This window comes from Schistocerca cancellata, chromosome 3 (assembly GCF_023864275.1).
Source record: "Schistocerca cancellata isolate TAMUIC-IGC-003103 chromosome 3, iqSchCanc2.1, whole genome shotgun sequence".
NCBI classification, from domain to species: domain Eukaryota; kingdom Metazoa; phylum Arthropoda; class Insecta; order Orthoptera; family Acrididae; genus Schistocerca; species Schistocerca cancellata.
In genome coordinates, this window is record NC_064628.1 from 943,555,943 (window position 1) to 943,576,622 (window position 20,680).

Sequence of the window (20,680 nt, forward strand, 5' to 3'; positions counted from 1 at the left end):
ATTTTATGACTGGAAACATGTTGCCTGGTTGGACGAGTCACGTTTTAAATTTTATCGAGCGGATGGACGTTTAGGGGTATGGAGGCAACCTCATGAATCCATGGATCCTGCATGTCAGCAGGGAAATGTTCAAGCCGGTGGAGGCTCTGTAATGGTGTGGGGAGTGTCCGTTAGGAGTGATATGGGTGTGGTGTCACCGCCAGACACCACACTTGCTAGGTGGTAGCTTTAAATCGGCCGCGGTCCATTAGTACATGTCGGACCCGCGTGTCGCCACTGTCAGTAATTGCAGACCGAGCGCCACCACACGGCAGGTCTAGAGAGACGTACTAGCACTCGCCCCAGTTGTACGACGACTTTGCTAGCGACTACACTGACGAAGCCTTTCTCTCATTTGCGGAGAGACAGAATAGCCTTCAGCTAAGTCCATGGCTACGACCTAGCAAGGCGCCATTAACCATATCTAGAGAGAGTCTCACTTGTATTATCAAGAGCGATGTACCACAAGGATGAATTAAAGTTAAGTATCCTGTTTCAGACCTCACGCAAGCCGGCGTGAGTTTACGCGTACCTTTCGGTTACCCGTCACTGTGGACTGGCTGTCTTGTCAGTCCACAACATGGGAACCTTCATACGTCTAGAGACGACTCTGACAGTGATACGCTTTCAGGCATCCTGACTGATCACCTGCATCCATTCATGTACATTTTACATTTCAACAGGCAATTCCAGTGGGACAACGCGACACCTTACACGTCCAGAATTGCTACAGTGTGCCTCGAGGAACACTCTTCTGGCCACCAAACTCCCGAGACATGAACATTATTGAGCATATCTGGGATGCCTTGCGACGTGCTGTTCAGAAGAGATTTCCACCCCCTCGTACTCTTACGGATTTAATGGACAGATCTGCACGTTTCATGATGTCAGTTCTCTCCAGCACTACCTCAGACATTAGTCGAGTTCATGTCACGCTGTGTTGCGGCAGTTCTGCGTGCTCGCGAGGGTGCTGCACGATATTGAGAAGGGAGTAAGAAATCAAACGATATGTAATTACTCTGTGATGAGCCGCCGGAAACCGCGTGTGCATTGCAACAAAATACTCGAAAATTAGCCCTTGACAACTTTTGCAATTTTGTCGCTGGAGTTCTGATTCAGCCTGTGTAAATGCATAAAGGCTTTTTCGTTAGAATGACAAAGCATCGTATGTAGATTACATGTACCCTATGCTGGGGCGAGGCTATAGGTCATATTTTATTTTAAAGCATACTTTGGCGATTAGAAGAGTACGTTTTTTAAAACCCGTGTTTGTAATTCGGTTTTAACGTTTTCAGCTCTCTATCCTGAAGATCTTGTCGTATTTAAAAAAAGAAAAAATACTAGGTCCGACAGAAAATTAAAAAAAAAAAAACATAATCACTTTCAGTCGTAAAATTTTTGCGTTACCACTCTTGCTCGATCATCTGCATATCACATTGTAGCGGGCGGTTGGCGGCCCCGGCCTCTTGTGTGTGCTGTGCAAGCCGCAGAGTTGGGGCGTGGGGGTTAGTGGGCCCTTGCTCGACCTTTTCTGGGTGCAGACGTCGCTGCGTCCGCTGTACAGCACGCCGTGCACATCTCTTCTGCCGGCAACAGTAAAGCGGTGGTTCGTGTGCTCAATCTCAAATAATGGCATGCTATCGCAATGAAACGCAACTGCGAGAAAGAAGTAAACGCTCGTTATCTTAGCACGGCAAAGCGCTACGTTCTCTTCCCTGCAGTCAGCTGTTATAGTAAACCATTACATTGTTGTTTCGAAAAGTATGTAGCCTATCTCCCTCCAAATGTGTGTTATAGTATCATGTACAAATTTGAAGTAAGTCAGTCGAGAATTTTTAGTGATATTCGCTAATCAAGTTTCGTTTACAAAATTATCGTGCAAAAATCTGAAGTAATTCGGTCAAGAACTACTCGAAATTTTTACTAACGATGTTTCTCCTATAAGTTATATAAAACCTATGACCACCTGAATGTTTATCAGAGTATCGAGTAAAAATTTGATTCGAGATTTTTGGAAACAACGTTTTCTCTTTATAGAGTAGTAAAATGGTGCAATATGTTCGAAATTCTGAGAAAAATAGGGCTAAGCTATAGGGAGAGATGGGTAATATACAATATGTACAAGAGCAAAGACCAATTATTAAGACTGGCTACCAAGAACGAAGTACTCGGATTAACAAGAGTGTAAGACAGGTATGTAATCTTTTGCTCCTACTGTTCAATTTGTACAACGAAGAAGCAATGATGGAAATAAAAGAAAGGTTCAGGACTGGAAATAAAATTCAAGGTGAAAGGATATCTATCAGTGATACAATTCGCTGATGGCATTGCTATCCTGAATGAAAGTGAAGAAGAATTACGTGATCCGTTGAATGGAATGAACTGTCTAATGAGTACAGAATATGGATTAAGAGTAAATCGAAGAAAGACGAAGTAGAAGTATCAGAAATGAGAACAGTGAGAAACCTAACATCAGGATTTATTGTTAGGACATAGATGAAGTCAAAGAATTCTATTACCTAGGCAGCAAAATAACCAATGACGGACGGAGTAAGGAGGACATCAAAAGCAAGCTAGCAATGGCAAAAAGGGCGTTTCTGGCTAAGAGAAGTCTACTAGTATCAAACGTAGGCCTTAATTTGAGGAACAAATTTCTGACAATGTACGTCTGGGGTATAACTTTGTATGGCAGTGAAACATGGACTGTGGGAAAACGGTAACAGAAGAGAATGGAAGCATTTGAGATGTGGTGCTGCAGACGAATGTTGAAAATTAGGTGGACTGGTAAGGTAAGGAATGAGGAGACTCTGCGCAGAATCGGAGACGAAAGTAATATGTGGAAGACACTGTTAAGGAGACGGGCGAAGGATGATGGGACATCTGTTAAGACATGAGAGAATGACTTCCATGGTACTAGAGGGAGCTGTAGAGGGCAAAAACTGTAGAGGAAGACAGAGATTGGAATACGTCAAGAAAATAATTGAGGACGTAGGTTGCTACTCTGAGATGAAGAGGTTGGCACAGGAGAGACATTTGTGGCAGGCCGCGTCAAACCTCTCGAAAGACCCCCGCCCCCTCCCAAAAAAAGGTAATATAGATTACTTAGGTTTGCTCGTTCCGTAGTTCTTATTTCGTTCTAAAGCAGTCCACGTAGAATTAAACGTATCTTTGTCCGCAGAACTGCATATGAAACTGGTATTTGGGGAATACTAATTAGAAGGGACATGACGATAGAACAGAGTGTTAAGGCAATAGATAACAGCGTCCGTGGAACTAGAGGGAGTCGTATGGGCCAAGAATTGTGGAAGGGGACAGAATTGGCGTATATTCAACGAATATTTGCTTATTCCCAAATAGCAAATATTAGCTTATTCCCGGTTAATACTCGGCAGAAATCAATTCTGCATTTGGATCGGACTTCTTTAACTCTTGTGCAGAAGGGTGTGCAGTATACTGCTGCATCTATTTCCAATAAGCTACCACTCGAACTCAAAAATCTTCGAGTGATCCACGCGCTTTCAAATCGAAACTGAAAAGCTTCCTCATGGGTCATTCCATCTGTTCCGTCGAGGAGTTCCTTGAAAAATTAAGTTGGTTTCTTGTTATATTGTTGAGTGCGTTAAACTTACGGCTTGACTTTTTTCGGGTTCATAAACATTTTATTTTTATTTCATGTACTGACGCGTTCCATGACCTTGGAGATTTTATCCTCAAATTATTCCTACGGAACTTGACGTGTAAATAAAATATGTAAAAATAACTGAAGACGTTGGATGTAACTGACATCCCGAGGTGAAGAGGTTTTCATAATAGAAGAAATCATGTTGCACCCGAACAGACCGGCTATACGACTCATAACAAGGAAAAAAGAGTGTTTCTCGAGCAGAAATTCCGTCCTTCTGCTTTATGCGCACTGTCCAATGTTTTTTGAAACTATACTCTGCATGTCTCTAAAAGAACTTGTAAAATTACTAACGGTGGATGACTTTTGCTTGTGCACTGTTAGTGTAGTTTCATTCGTGCCACTAGAGGAGGAGCTGTAATGTTCCGTTTGGCTTGTTCCAGGGTCCTCCTGGAGACAGTGTAGAGGGTCCGCCAGGCCTCCCGGGTCCTCAGGGACCACCTGGACCTCCTGGGGAGCCTCTGGCCATCCATCCAGGCGACCCCAAGTACGAGGTGAGTGTTCCCGACGCACGCCTCACACATGCTACAAGCGCATAGTGCAAGACGACAAGACGGAAGAAACTGTAAGGCGGAATCGACAGGGAATATTCATGGGCTCAGTCTTAGCCGACTCTCCACATGTGCAACCAGTTTCTCAGTGACGGTTCATTAATGGATGGTGATTTCTCAGAGTCTCCAATGGTCCGACGATATGTACATGTAAGAAAATGAAACGCCTACAGCCGCCCTTATGACCTTATTTACTGTGTAGCTAGCAGTTTCGGCGCTCCAGTGCCCCATCTTCAGGCCTTGATTGATGCTGAAGGGGTTATCACGAACCATATATACGCTGCATTAATGGACAACGTAACTGGTTTACGGAGACTGTGTGTAACCTCAATTAGTTAGCAGTTGATGGTTGGTGTGTTACATCAGGGCTACAGAGAGTCGGTATAAATCAGTTATGTTGGCTACTGATGCAGCGTATATATGGTTTGTGATAAACCGTTCAGCATTACCTAAGGCTTGAAGACGGCCCACTGAAGCCCCGAAAGTGGTAGCTACACAATAAATAAGATCGTGAGAAGGGCTGTAGGAATTTCATTTTCTTACAACAGTGAATGGCCGTGGTCCCAAAGACCTCCAGCAAAAAGGATGGACGTACAAAACATTTAAGTATATGTGTTTAATTTCAAAGAATATCTCACTTCTGTCACTGATGTAGTTTAAAATAGATATTTCCAGTATTGTCAACGCACCATCATAATCATGCTCGTCATCAACTCATCATCACCTGAGTTTGTAGGTCTGTGGTAGTTGTGGCTCTTCTCACTTATTTGTTACTCTCAGACATTTCCGTAATTTCATACAGCGTCTACTGCTATTCGTTCTACCGATTACAACATTTTCCTTCAGCAACGAATGTTAAACTCATCACCGTTCCCGAGCTTGTCTGATAATCGGTTTAGCTCTGTTTTGCTGTTAAACATCATACCTAAAGCACTAAGGTCTTCCGCCTGAAACGGGTAATTTGTTTCCGTATAATTATCGTTTTATAAAGTTCCATGTCACATTTTTTATGTTTGATTGATCATGTATTTATGTTTTGTACTGAATGTATAGGCTGTAACAACCTAATTTAAACAACCTGGGGGGATTGTGTAGGTTGCCTTGAAGAATATGGAGGGTAGGAACTCGTGTCCGATATGCAGTGAAGCAAAGCGCTGACGTTACGAAGGCAAGCACTTGCAGCTAGGCTTCCTCCCAAGCAATGTACCTGAATTTTTTCTGCTGACGTAACCGAAGTGAACTCATGGCCCTGGCCCTGAAAGCGTTCAGTAAGTCCTAGGAATGCAGCCACACCTGCCACGTCAGCATCGTTGGCGGCCTGAAGGCGTACAGACTCACGCTTGCTGCCGACAGGCTTCATCCCCACAGTTACAACACTCCTTAGTGTCCTGCGCAATAGAATTTAGGAATCACTTTTTCTAATCCCCGTAACTGTCTCCCAACGCGACGCATAGGTTTTAAATTTGGCTGAAAGGTACCTACAACCGTCTTCTGTAACGGTGTAAAAGCGTGGCGCTCTGCGACGTCGCTTAGGGGTTCTGTTTTTAAATAAGATATAAAGCTCCTCCAATGTTGTTTCCGAAATATTAGTCATGCAGAGTGCAATGGTCTTAATACTTTAATGCAGAACATATATGCCCAGCATCTGACATACATCCAACCTGCAAATTTTCTATACCAGTCACTTTGGTGACAGACTTTAACATGTGAAAACTGCTTCCTTCTGCACCAAAGGAAAACATACATTCTTTGTGATACATACACCATATTGCTTTCTGGAGGTTTAAACTGAAAACTGTTCACAATGAACTACATTTCGCCGGCCGGAGTGGCCGAGCGGTTAAAGGCGCTGCAGTCTGGAACCGCACGACCGCTACGGTCGCAGGTTCGAATCCTGCCTCGGGCATGGATGTGTGTGATGTCCTTAGATTAGTTAGGTTTAAGTAGTTCTAAGTTCTAGGGGACTTATGACCACAGCAGTTGAGTCCCATAGTGCTCAGAGCCATTTGAACTACATTTCACAAACTAAACTATGCTCGCACCAGCCCTCTAAAATAGTCGTCAATGGAAAATATCTCCTTCACGGAATCAGACAAACGCATAGCAGCGTTGTTTGACTTGTGAAATTACAGGCCTTGCTGCACCAACCAAATAAAGATGACAACAGTCAAGGCAATGTATGCATAGGATTTGGAGTGCCTCACAAACATTTGTCAGTGTGGTGTGCGTACTGTAAGACCTTCAGTACACACACCATCAGGTTATTTGACTTGTCGCTCTAACGAAGTAGGCGAGTGTCAGCAGTATGTCTCGTGGTCTTATCGTGGCGTGTTTATCTTCTGCCGTTAGGTCAGACGGTAGAAATGTCACTTGCACGCTTAGAGTAGCAGAATGACGGCGACCAACTTTAAACAGAACTTGATTAATTTTCACACACATTTATTAAAATAATAACAAGCATAAAAATTACTTAACTTGGTTCTGGATGCTATTTACAATTGACAATCTGAAGTTCCTTTGGTATTGGTACGTTAATCTTATTCTCACGACAAAAGTGTCTATATATTTATTTTCATGGCTATGTACAGGGATATGGTAATTTTATTAGGCGCAGACTGAAACCTGACTATAGACTGGTACTAGAACTCTTACAGACTGGTACAGACTAAGGCAGACTGGTACAGACTAAGGCAGACTGGTACAGACTGGTGCAGACAAATGCAGACTAACTAATCGGAGGTCTGTACACTCGTTATAATACCTCCCGTGTTCATGTATCACTGCGCGAGTGCGATCCGCGAGGAGAAAAGGTTCTACATTAGCAGCAATCTCATTGGCTCTGTTACATATTAATACGCGGATCGGCGGAAGCAGAATTTGGCCCGTCTCTATGGCAGCGCCATCCTGTAGTGCGGAGACGGACGAGCGCTGCGCCTGCGCTGTTGTGCTTAGCGGGGCGCGCTCTAGTGGGAAAGTTGTGTACGCACTGACTACGCGGAACTATGTACACAACAGTCAGTAACTTAGGCACACTACAGTTATGAACCTGAAAACTCCGTTTATGTCCAAGATCGGGCAGAAAAATGGAGTGCTTCGCATACATTTTAGTTTGTCTAGAGAAAGATGTCGAAACAGATTTCCCATCGGTTTGAGAGACATTTTTCATCAAACACTGGCTGACTGTGGTATGGAGGCGTTTGCCATTAATGACTGAAGCTAGATAGCACTCTAAGTCACACACAGAAAAGAGAAATGTATACGATTCGATCGCATCTTATGTCACACAACAGATAAAAAATGGTTAAATGCGTCATAAATGATCTGAAGCTACATCTACCTCTCTCTATAATGTGTCATCAGTCTATCATTAACTCATACCTCGTCAAGCGCCTCTCAACCGATTACTCCAACTGCTTTATACCATTCTTTAACGTAGATCCACGTTAATGTAGCGGCAGATGGTTTACTTTTCCAGAAAAGCATTGAAGACAGCAACCTGATTGCATGTATCACTATTACCTCAATAGACAGGCAGTTGAATTTTGTTGAAAAACCATGTAGCTACTGTTCTGTATAGTATTTGGTAGCTAACAATGCATGGCTGTGGTTGGTGGAGAGTGCAGAGCATTGTGTTGGAAATACTGTCTGTTAGGGCTTGAAACAACTATACACTCTTCCACAGGGTCAGACAAGCGATCCATTCTGTAATTATATACCGTAGTCCTCCAGTTGGTTCAAATGGCTCTGAGCACTAGTGGGCTTAACATCTGAGGTCATCAGTCCCCTAGAACGTAGAACTACTTAAACCTAACTAACCTAAGAACATCACACACAGTCATGCCTAAGGCAGGACTTGAACCTGCGACCGTAGCGTTCGCGCAGTTCCTGACTGAAGCACCTAGAACCGATCGGCCACAGTGGCCGGCTCCAGTTGGTAATACAACGTTCTTTAGCTAAGTACAATTTATAAAAAAATGGCTCTGAGCACTATGGGACTTAACATCTCAGGTCCTCAGTCCCCTAGAACTTAGAACTACTTAAACCTAACTAACCTAAGGACATCACACACATCCATGCCCGAGGCAGGATTCGAACCTGCGACCATAGCAGTCCCGCGGTTTCCCGACACACTTTATAAAAACCTAGAAGTTGGTTGCTGATAACTTTTGGGTCACACCTGGACTTGTGATCCGACATATATAAATTTGTTACTCTACCATTTGATGATCATGCACTTAAAACATTCTGTTCCAGCCGACTTATAGCTGTTGACGAAAAATGGTTATTTCTCTGGTTCCCGGTGTCACCATGATAACTTTTTCTCGTATTCCTCTTGCAGTGAGATACTCGTCCACATGTACAACAATTTTCCCACACCAAGCTGAAGACATGCAAGTATTCCCTCATTTACGCTCAGTTTACCCACAGTTTGGCATATTTTCCCTTAATTTATACTTGTTTTCCGACAATTTTCGTAATTTTATCGATTTTATGTCACTTCTGCCAAAGCGCAGGTGACATCGCAGTTCCAAAAAGAGTCCACTTTGAAACCGTATCCCTGTCGTGGCGTATTATGGATCAGCATCCAAACATCGCTCCGGATATAACGCGTTTTGGATCCACACTCGAACACTAACTTAGATCCAGTCTGGGTCATGGGAGCCATCCATGTACAAGAGAGAAAACAGAGCAAATACCTTGCAGCAGTAGAATATGAGGTTGGAAGTGACTGGATGCATCTGAGTAGAGTGCTATGCTGTACTATCTGAGCCGGCCGGTGTGGCCGAGCGGTTCTAGGCGCTTCAGTCTGGAACTGTCTGACCGCTACGGTCGCAGGTCCGAATCCTGCCTCGGGCATGGATGTGTGTGATGTCCTTAGGTTGGTTAGGTTTAAGTAGTTCTAATTTCTAAGTTCTAAGTTCTAGGGCCCCCCCATGAACCATGGACCTTGCCGTTGGTGGGGAGGCTTGCGTGCCTCAGTGATACAGATAGCCGTACCGTAGGTACAACCACAACGGAGGGGTATCTGTTGAGAGGCCAGACAAACGTGTGGTTCCTGAAGAGGGGCAGCAGCCTTTTCAGTAGTTGCAGGGGCAACACTCTGGATGATTGACGGATCTGGCCTTGTAACAATAACCAAAACGGCCTTGCTGTGCTGGTACTGCGAACGGCTGAAAGCAAGGGGAAACTACGGCCGTAATTTTTCCCGAGGGCACGGAGCTTTACTGTATGATTAAATGATGGCGGCGTCCTCTTGGGTTAAATATTCCGGAGGTAAAATAGTCCCCCATTCGGATCTCCGGGCAGGGACTACTCAAGAGGATGTCGTTATCAGGAGAAAGAAAGCTGGCGTTCTACGGATCGGAGCGTGGAATGTCAGATCCCTTAATCGGGCAGGTAGGTTAGAAAATTTAAAAAGGGAAATGGATAGGTTAAAGTTAGATATAGTGGGAATTAGTGAAGTTTGTGGCAGGAGGAACAAGACCTCTGGTCAGGTGACTACAGGGTTATAAACACAAAGTCAAATAGGGGTAATGCAGGAGTAGGTTTAATAATGAATAGGAAAATAGGAATGCGGGTACGCTACTACAAACAGCATAGTGAACGCATTATTGTGGCCAAGATAGATACGAAGCCCACACCTACTACAGTAGTACAAGTTTATATGCCAACTAGCTCTGCAGATGACGAAGAAATTGAAGAAATGTATGATGAAATAAAAGAAATTATTCAGATAGTGAAAGGAGACGAAAATTTAATAGTCATGGGCGACTGGAATTCGAGTGTAGGAAAAGGGAGAGAAAGAAACATAGTAGGTGACTATGGATTGGGGCTAAGAAATGAAAGAGAAAGCCGCCTGGAAGAATTTTGCACAGAGCACAACTTAATCATAGCTAACACTTGTTTCAAGAATCATGATAGAGGGTTGTATACATGGAAGAACCCTGGAGATACTAACAGGTATCAGATTGATTATATAATGGTAAGACAGAGATTTAGGAACCAGGTTTTAAATTGTAAGACATTTCCAGGGGCAGATGTGGACTCTGACCACAATCTATTGGTTATGACCTGTAGATTAAAACTGAAGAAACTGCAAAAAGGTGGGAATTTAAGGAGATGGGACCTGGATAAACTGAAAGAACCAGAGGTTGTACAGAGTTTCAGGGAGAGCATAAGGGAACAATTGACAGGAACGGGGGAAAGAAATATAGTAGAAGAAGAATGGGTAGCTTTGAGGGATGAAGTAGTGAAGGCAGCAGAGGATCAAGTAGGTAAAAAGACGAGGGCTAGTAGAAATCCTTGGGTAACAGAAGAAATATTGAATTTAATTGATGAAAGGAGAAAATATAAAAATGCAGTAAACGAAGCAGGCAAAAAGGAATACAAACGTCTCAAAAATGAGATCGACAGGAAGTGCACAATACTGCGTAGAAATACTGGAGCTAGTGAGGCAATACTGACCTTACGACTTATCTTAGAAGAAAGATTAAGGAAAGGCAAAATTACGTTTCTAGCATTTGTAGACTTAGAGAAAGCTTTTGACAATGTTGATTGGAATACTTTCTTTCAAATTCTAAAGGTGGCAGGGGTAAAATACAGGGAGCGAAAGGCTATTTACAATTTGTACAGAAACCAGATGGCAGTTACAAGAGTCGAGGGACATGAAAGGGAAGCAGTGGTTGAGAAGGGAGTAAGACAGGGTTGTAGCCTCTCCCCGATGTTATTCAATCTGTATATTGAGCAACCAGTAAAGGAAACAAAAGGAAAATTCGGAGTAGGTATTAAAATCCATGGAGAAGAAATAAAAACTTTGAGGTTCGCCGATGACATTGTAATTCTGTCAGAGACAGCAAAGGACTTGAAAGAGCAGTTGAACGGAATGGATGGTGTCTTGAAGGGAGGATATAAGATGAACATCAACAAAAGCAAAACGAGGATAATGGAATGTAGTCGAATTAAGTCGGATGGTGTTGAGGGTATTAGATTAGTAAATGAGACACTTACAGTAGTAAAGGAGTTTTGCTATTTGGGGAGCAAAATAACTGATGATGGTCGAAGTAGAGAGGATATAAAATGTAGACAGGCAATGGCAAGGAAAGCGTTTCTGAAGAAGAGAAATTTGTTAACATCGAGTATAGATTTAAGTGTCAGGAAGTCATTTCTGAAAGTATTTGTATGGAGTGTAGCCATGTATGGAAGTGAAACATGGACGATAAATAGTTTGGACAAGAAGCTTTCGAAATGTGGTGCTACAGAAGAATACTGAAGTTTAGATGGGTAGATCACATAACTAATGAGGAAGTATTGAATAGGATTGGGGAGAAGAGAAGTTTGTGGCACAACTTGACCAGAAGAAGGGATCGGTTGGTAGGACATGTTCTGAGGCATCAAGGGATCACCAATTTAGTATTGGAGGGGAGTGTGGAGGGTAAAAATCGTAGGGGGAGACCAAGAGATGAATACACTAAGCAGATTCAGAAGGATGTAGGTTGCAGTAGGTACTGGGAGATGAAGAAGCTTGCACAGGGTAGAGTAACATGGAGAGCTGCATCAAACCCGTCTCAGGACTGAAAACCACAACAACAACAACAAGTTCTAGGGGACTGATGACCACAGATGTTGAGCCCCCTAGTGCTCAGAGCCACTTGAACTTTCTGCTGTCAACTCCCATAAGCGTAGTGTGCATCTGCACTGAAGGGATGAATGGCTGATCTCGTCTTAATTATGTATGTGGTGTCTGTTCTTTCAGGCATGTTCGAAGCCTAGTCTGGAACAATTTTTCTACTTTCCACATTGATATAAATCAATGCCCATTAACAGCTGAATGTCGTAATTCCTTTGTATCTTGCTACTACAATTGTTTATTAGATGTGGTAGGTGTCGGCTCTTTTCCATAATAGTCTGAAATTTTCAGTGTCGTCTTAGAGATTTTTGTAGTCAACACGTGCTAGAGATGCATCTAAGTATTCTTCAAATTTCTGATGAAATTGCATTTTCATCAAACGTTTCAAAACTGTTTCCTATCCATCATTTTACTCCACAATTTAGGGATGACCTATCTTTCGCCACTCTGAACATTATCAAGCTTCTATCAACATTATCAGACTACCTATTTTAAATATGAAACGCAGGTGTCAAAACGAATAAATACTGCTAAGATCGTTTATATGCACTGCATTTGATTTTAAGACATCAACTAAACAGCATTGAATGATAGCATGGGGACGAAATTCGCATATGTGTCGAATTGATTCCTTTTTACATATGGATTTCACGTCTGATATAGTAGCTTCATAATGCCAAAAGAAACGGCTCGATGAGAAAGTGTTTATTTCAAAATAAAACAGCCTACTCAGGAAAATGACTTCCCCCCGGAAAATACTAGCAAGATCCTGTAGGTGTGCTAGCCTAGCCACCATCACATACACACAGATAATGTTACCTCAGTTGTAATACCTGTATGACGTGTGGAGGGCGAAGAAATCATCCTTAGTCTACATTCTTTGACGTGTGGCAATATCAGTTTCTAAACTGTTAGTTATACCATGAATTAAGTCACACGAAACGGTAAATCTATTGCACCTAATACTCACTGCCATCAGTTCTAACCCAGTAGCGGCCAGTTTACTTTACCATGCTATTCCGTCAACAATCATCTCAATCTTCCGTCCTTCCACAAGAAACATATACATGTGCCATTAGGTATTGTTTGCCAACCAAAACCTTATTGAGGAACATACACTTTGATAGATCACTAAAAAAGGACACACACACAAACACAATACAGTCACGTTCACAGCAGCAAAATATGAATAAAAAAGTGACAATTAAATACTGGTGATCCAACTCTAGCGATAATTCTCTACGATATATTGACCTTTAGACATTTATCACAGTTGTCTTCGATGGGAGAGTAAGTAACTGAGGAAGAAGTATGTGAATCATGAACATCTAAATGACCTATCACTGTTGCACATTATATTGCATTGGTTATATCTTACATCATTGTGCTACATAGCATATGATGAGTCCACTAGATCTGCATTCATTTTAACTAACCTTACTAGAGGTTTATAAGCTTATTTACTACTGGTTTCACGATTTACAACGTTTGACTTCTACTTGTAGATGTGAAAGCTCTTTTTAACTGGATGTGGCATCAGAAACTCTGATCGTCCACAGCTGTTACAAATTCTAAAAGCTTTACAGATAAACACAAAACCCTGCTGATGTTCAATTGCATTTTACATCAAAAATTGTATTATAATATTTTGTTGCAGTTTTCTGCTAAATTACATTGATATATTATTTTATAGAACATATAGTACAGAAAGTTTCCATCGTATGTTAATCAAAGTGTTACATATATGATAAACTAATGCTCAGTAAACTTACACTTGCACGGTACTCTATGTTATTCTTCTACACTTCAGGCATTAATCAAATTGCTTTTTACAATACTACATCTCTTTTATGGACTCTCTACATTTCTTCTACCAGTTCATTTATCACAGAGGGCGTTCATCGGGAGTCTTTCTCTACCCAAACAGTGGCGTAAATTATACAAACCTACATATTTCCTTGCATCCTCATTTCTACTACGAACTCTTCCTCCTACAATGGTCCGATATACTTAGAAGCTTGATTTCTTAGATCTATATTCTATTCTCTTGTTGTCTTCTTGCGACACATGCTTCATTTCCATACGAAAGGGTCGTTACTGCTATGGTTTATAAAACTTCAGCTGGGTTTATTTTCTGGTTCTGTTCTGCGTAATTTTTACAATTTTTTCAGCTAGGCAAGAGAAGTTATTCAATTTTTGGTTCATTTCATGTTTGTATTCATATGTGATGACGAATTGTAGACATTCAAAATGTTTTACTTGCTCCAAGAGTTTACTGTTCAAGACTGCGTTTGATCTTACTGGTTGTATATCCGTAAATGTCATCACTTTCATTTTATCTACAGACACTTTTAGATTGTATTCTGAGTCTGTCCGATGCAGCTTATAAACTCACTTTTGGAGGTCATCTTCATTCTCGGCATTACATCTTAAGTCATCCTCATTGAGAACTGCATTTTTTCTGATGTCAATATACAAAATGCTCATATGTTATTGACCATTTTGCATTTCCTGAGTACCTCAGTGATATATATACTGAAGAGTGTCGGAGAAATACGGCATTCTTGTCTTACCTGTTTGTTTGTGTTCGCTGGCTTTGTCATTCTATTCTCCAAGCCTACAACAATTAAGATTTTTGTGTATACTTTCTTGATTGTATTCATGGAATGAAATGGTCGAACTCCTCCAGTCATTACATTTCATAGAATTTCTTTGTTTACAATATCAAAAGTTTTTTCCAAAATCTATAAATGCACAGGAACGTTTTTATAAATTTACTGATTCGCAACAGACAACTGTTTACATCCAAAAGAGACAAGATTTGTACCTACAACACCAAAGCGGCGTAACTATCACGCCTATCTGGAACACGATCTTTTATAACATTTACAGTGTCACAGTAGCTCTATAAAGCTCTCTGGATCATTTGTAGAGTACCGTTACCGTCTGTCTTTTAGCTAGATTATGCTTTTTCCTTTCTTGTGATCACGTTTCACTGTGCCTTTTGATTATGTTTCTCACTATGGCTCGCGTCAGTTCGTTATCAGCATATTTGCGCCGTTCATTCATCGCTCTTTTCGATGGTAGGTACGCCTTACCGATAACTTTAGTGTTTCTGTGAGCCTCCTCCTTCATTTCAATGCAGTCTTCCTTAAATCTCAAAACATTTAAGAAAATGTGTCTGAAGTTTCCTATTTTATGTTCTTTCTAGCACGGGAAATACCGGTTGATCTTTCGACTGCCTTGCTTCTGTTATGTTTCCATGCTCGTCGTCATATATGTGGTGTCTAGGAAGCCTGATTACTCGATTCGCTAGACAAACATTCAAACAAGCCGTATTCATGAGTTTTATTGCAAAATAAAATAACAACAATTTACTTTGACAGTTACACAGATGTTTCTCAAGCGAAGGGCGACACGCAAAATTAGCAATCTTCTTCAGTATATACAATAGAGATTAAAGGCAAAGTAACTAGAGTTACGTTGCTATTGAACTGGGCGTCGCCAGTCTCTCGCGGCGCTTATGTCCTCTTCACATAGGGCCCGCTGCTGTCGTGTTGTCGTCCTGGAGGGAGGTCCGGTCAGCCTGCGATTGGCTGACTTCTTAACAAAAGCCTTTTCTTCCCCGCCGTTCTCGACTGGCGTACCAGCGCTTGACTTTACGCCGTAACAGCTTCTGTTCATCTTGTTCTATCTTTCGTTTATCTTTTTATCTCAATGGAACTACTGTAGTCAGTATCCTCTAATCTCGTCTTTGTCTGCTGCTAGAGTGTTTCGCCTTCTCCCTCCAGCGGCACGTTACCGCATCGATTCTTGTTATAACTTCTTCGTGTTTTGCATTAAATATCAGCACTTTATGGCACCACTAGTTTCATGTTTCTTTTGCGCTTACTGCATGCGTGTGGACGCTAGTGGCAGCTTGACAAGATTGTGAACCGCCAGGCTGTAATAAGCTCAGGGTTGACCACCTCCCCGTGAGCTGCTCTACATCCAGTAGAGACCATCGTGGGAAGCGTGTTTGATATTTAATCACCTCCTGATAAAAAAAGGGAGGACCTACAAGACACGGTCCCATGCCAGTGTAACTTCGTGCTGACACGCACCATCCGTAGGTGTGGAAATGATCAGAGCTGCAGTTCTCTGTGACGGGTCGAGTGGCCAACATAAAGCGTTACTGACGTTCGCGTTCAGTGTTGTTACCAGGCCTGGTGTGGCATCATGGATGACGACATCGATGTGTCGGGGGTTTCCCCCACCCCCATTCCCTTCCCTGCCACCAATCCATCGGTCACCGAATCTGTTGTTGAGAAGCGTACGAACACTTCGGCTGAAATGTGCAGGAGCTCCATCTTGCATGAACCACATGTTGTATCGTACTTGTAAAGGCACATGTTCTAGCAGCACAGGTAGAGTATCCCGTATGAAATCATGATAACGTGCTCCATTGAGCGTAGGTGGAAGAACATGTGGCCCAATCAAGACTCACCAACAATGCCTGCCCAAACGTTCACAGAAAATCTGTGTTGATGACGTGTTTGCACAATTGCGTGTGGATTCTCGTCAGCCCACACGTGTTGATTGTGAAAATTTACAATTTGATCACGTTGGAATGAAGCCTCATCCGTAAAGAGAACATTTGCACTGAAATGAGGATTGACACATTGTTGGATGAACCATTCGCAGAAGTGTACCCGTGGAAGCCAATCAGCTGCTGATAGTGCCTGCACACGCTGTACATGGTATGGAAACAACTGGTTCTCCCGTAGCACTCTCCATACGGTGACGTGGTCAACGTTACCTTGTACAGCAGCAACTTCTCTGACGCTGACATTAGGGTTATCGTCAACTGCACGAAGAACTGCCTCGTCCATTGCAGGTGTCCTCGTCGTTCTAGGTCTTCACCAGTCGCGAGTCATAGACTGGAATGTTCCGTGCTCCGTAAGACGCCGATCAATTGCTTCGAACGTGTTCCTGTCGCGACACTTTCGTTATGGAAATCTGTCTCGATACAAACGTACCGCGCCACGGCTATTGCCCCGTGCCGATCCATACATCAAATGGGCATCTGCCAACTCCGCATTTGTAAACATTGCACTGACTGCAAAACCACGTTCGTGATGAACACTAACCTGTTGATGCTACGTACTGATGTTCTTGATGCTAGTACTGTAGAGCAATGAGTCGCATGTCAACACAAGCACCGAAGTCAACATTACCTTCCTTCAATTGGGCCAACTGGCGGTGAATCGAGGAAGTACAGTACATACTGACGAAACTAAAATGAGCTCTAACATGGAAATTAAGCGTTTCCGGACACATGACCACTTAACGCCTTTTCTTTATCTGTGTATGAGGAATGTTTCCTGAAAGTTCGGCCGTACCTTTTTGTAACACCCTGTATAAGCGGCGCCGCTGGTGCTGCTGGAAGGTTCCGATTCCGATCTCCCTCTACCTCAGACGCTGGACCTGCGCTACTCTTCACCCGGGACGAAAGTTAATTCCTCGTGGGGCTTAGCTGCATAGCGTTCTTTCAGCATTGCACTGCATATTCAATGTCCCTTTAGGATTCGGCATTAATTTCCAGCCCTACTTTGTTTTTCGGTCTCGGTTATTATTTAGAGTTCCTCGTCATTTTCCCTCCGACTTCCCTTGCTTGACACTGTACCAGCTGGTATTCTCTGACACGAGGACGAGCCCCTTCACAACTGGAGATGGCGTCAGCCTCCGTCCTGATGGGTTAGCAGGACACTGTAGGGCGCTGGTCTCTCCTGTCCTTCGGTGCACGAGACAGAAGCATGCTCAGATATTTACGCACCATCCGAAGAATAAACCACGTACCGTAGTCACATTTCAAATCCGTGGCTATAATTCCGCGAAATCTGTAGGTGAACTCTTAGACAGAAACGGTCGTGTGCAGGACAGAAGAGTTTGTCATCTGAACTTAACAGTGTGCTGTAGTAACGTCGAGAACAAGGACAGAACAGGACACCAGATCACCGCAATATCTCACACACGCACAATTATTGTCAAGTAAATAGCGTGAGAAACGTATGCATAGAGCAGGCAGAATCTCAACAAAACTATAACTGTTTTTGCGTTGTACTTAGGAATTCCAACACATACAGCAGATTTCTTGTGGTACGGTCTTCTCAGTGTGTCGATGCTGACATAACGCCATAAAACACCCATTAGATCCATACCTTGAAGTAAAATCAATAGAGCACTACTGCATTGCTCTACAGGACACACCGAGCTTCAGACATCCCTCGTATATAGCTGGCAAAGCCTTTCACAGTGAGGTAGCCTAGCGGTTCTATGCGCTTTAGTCTGCAACCGCGCGACCGCTAAGGTCGCAGGTTCGAATCCTGCCTCGGGCATGGATGTGTGCGATGTCCTTAGGTTAGTTAGTTTTAAGTGTTCTAAGTTCTAGGAGACTGATGACCTCAGCAGCTAAGTCCCATAGTGCTCAGAGCCAATTGAACCATTTTGAACAGTGGAGTATTCCCTGCAAGTAGACCTTGGTCACATCACGACACACCAGCAGCGCTGACGTGCTGGTCGCACAGATACGGTGCTATCAGCAAGCCCAGGTCACAGCAGTGCAGGCAGCTGTCTCAAGCAACAATGCTAGAAAGTGCAACTGTGTGGATTGGAAAGTCTCGGTATTTGATCCGTCATCCGTCGTAGGACTTGTATCTGTCATTTACCGTTTCTTACGATTGCCGAAATGTTTGTTTGTGTAGAGGCAAATACTTAAGCTAACAATCATACCTTAATGCCATCTCCTTCTCTAATCAGGCACTTTATAATTTCGGTAAACTGGCCATAGGGTCATAAATAGTATCGAACTTTCTGTAAACGAGTCCACGTAGCAGACTTGCAAGTCGACCACTATGTCAAATGAACTGCTGTTAAATGCAGTTACTCCACCAATTTTGAAACTCCACAAACTGCTTCCCAGCCTCTAGGTCCGCATTGTGATCTTATAAATCACCAGGCGAGTCACAGAATATTAGTTGGGTGAGAAGGGGGGGGGGGCGTATCAGTGCATTTTGTTAGGGCAGGTATGCACTCAGGGGCAAACCTATATTGTTCTCCTATGATTGACAGGTACTTAACCTATTGTTCTGCTAAAAGGATCCTTCCATTTGATTGACGGGTTCTTAACCTATTTTTCTCACACCCCCTCCCCTGCGCCCCACCACTATCGCTGCTACAGGTAAACGACAGGTCTGAGTTATTGTAACAGCCCCTCTCACTCTTATCAATTTCACTGACTACTAAACTAAATTGATCAACTAATTAACTTCTTCCCCTCTGTAAACCCCGCCTCCCCTCCCAGCCTCACTCCTGGAAATTGGTGGGAATAAGACTCAGTTGATAGGTCATTTGGAGCGAAATAGATTGCTGTCTATGGAATATTGTTGAAACAATTTAGACAATGTGTGGAATATTGTTTATTTCAACAATTTAGAGGATTCAAGGCAATCTACGGAATATATGGAAGTTGATGCTTAGGAAAGATATCATAACAGGAAACTCAAGGGTATATTATTTACTTACAAAAAATTCAGTTTTTGGTGGTTGGATTTCTCTTGCTCATCATTCTCTGCTGTTTGGGAACATGTAGATCTTGTAAGAAGCCATTACAAGGGACAAACGTGTTGCATAACCTAATGTTTGGCGCTATACTTTGGGTGTCTTAACCTAATGTTTTGGTCTTTATCGGCACTAAACCTAATGATCTGTTAAGTGGTTTTCCATGTCACCCACATTTCCTTAAAATTTTGTACCGCCGTGTGCCAAATTAAGTAATCAGTTATGAACTCCCACCATATTTAGATACATCTGGTACACCTTTAGAATTTCACATGCTTTTGAACGCTATTTCTGGCGCATTCTTCATAGTCACCCAGCCCTTAAACTATTGTACTGCGTTTTACATATTTTGCAAATTAATATACTGTTCTGCACTTAATCTGTTGTTCTGCTCCATGTCAACCACTCATGCACACCCACCCGTCAACGATTTAACCACTAACACAATGTTGATATAAAAAATTTATGCAAATTAGTTAAATCGATATTCTTCACATGTATAGTGTAGTTTCTTTTAAATTCATAGCATCCTATCGATGGAATTTATTTTAAACGAAAGATCGCTAGTAAAAAACACATCCCACCACACGACACCCAACACCTATGACGTCGACTCCGCACGTCGCCAGGAGTCGGGATGCACTGGTGGAACCTGCAAAATGACTACATGACTACGTGTTTGTCAGCTGCCAAATGACGTGTTGGTGTCAGTTCAGGTCTCGCAAGAGTGAGGCGGTGGCATCTCTTTCATACTTGACACCTGAGAAGTTTCTGTCATAATACATGTTCACCTAGGCACCGTTGCTGGCATGATGACGCGCAGTTGCGGTGTGGGTCCAGCGCCAAGAGAGATGTCCCAGTGCTTCCCAGAAAAGCACAGGGTGCATTATTCCTGGCAATCCTAATTGGTCATCCCGTTTGTCAATGAGTTTACACGACAAATTGCGGCTGTTGGTAGTGTGGGAGAAGTGTCTGCCATTGTTTTCTGCAGATGAGACTTTCAGCTGCAAAATTATTTTGCACAGATCACTACATTGCACACTGACAGTTAAACCTCTCAAAAGTTGGCTACACATAATCAAATACATTCAGCACTTACAAGATTGTTGGGAGGCAGGAACATATTTACCAGTGTAACTAGAATTAAATATTACGATTGCTGCTGCAGTCTGTCACTGATCG

General features: G+C 42.7%; 1 protein-coding gene across 1 annotated transcript in view; it reads left to right on the top strand.

Moving 5' to 3' along the window:
• LOC126176670 (collagen alpha-1(I) chain-like) overlaps positions 1-20,680 on the top strand; it is a gene marked incomplete at its 3' end in the record, with an annotated part of 308,515 nt that overhangs the window by 32,598 nt on the left and 255,237 nt on the right. The window contains exon 3 of the mRNA XM_049923829.1: positions 4,105-4,215. Coding sequence (XP_049779786.1) covers positions 4,105-4,215 — 111 coding nt within the window. The remainder of the gene's footprint in view (positions 1-4,104; positions 4,216-20,680) is intronic.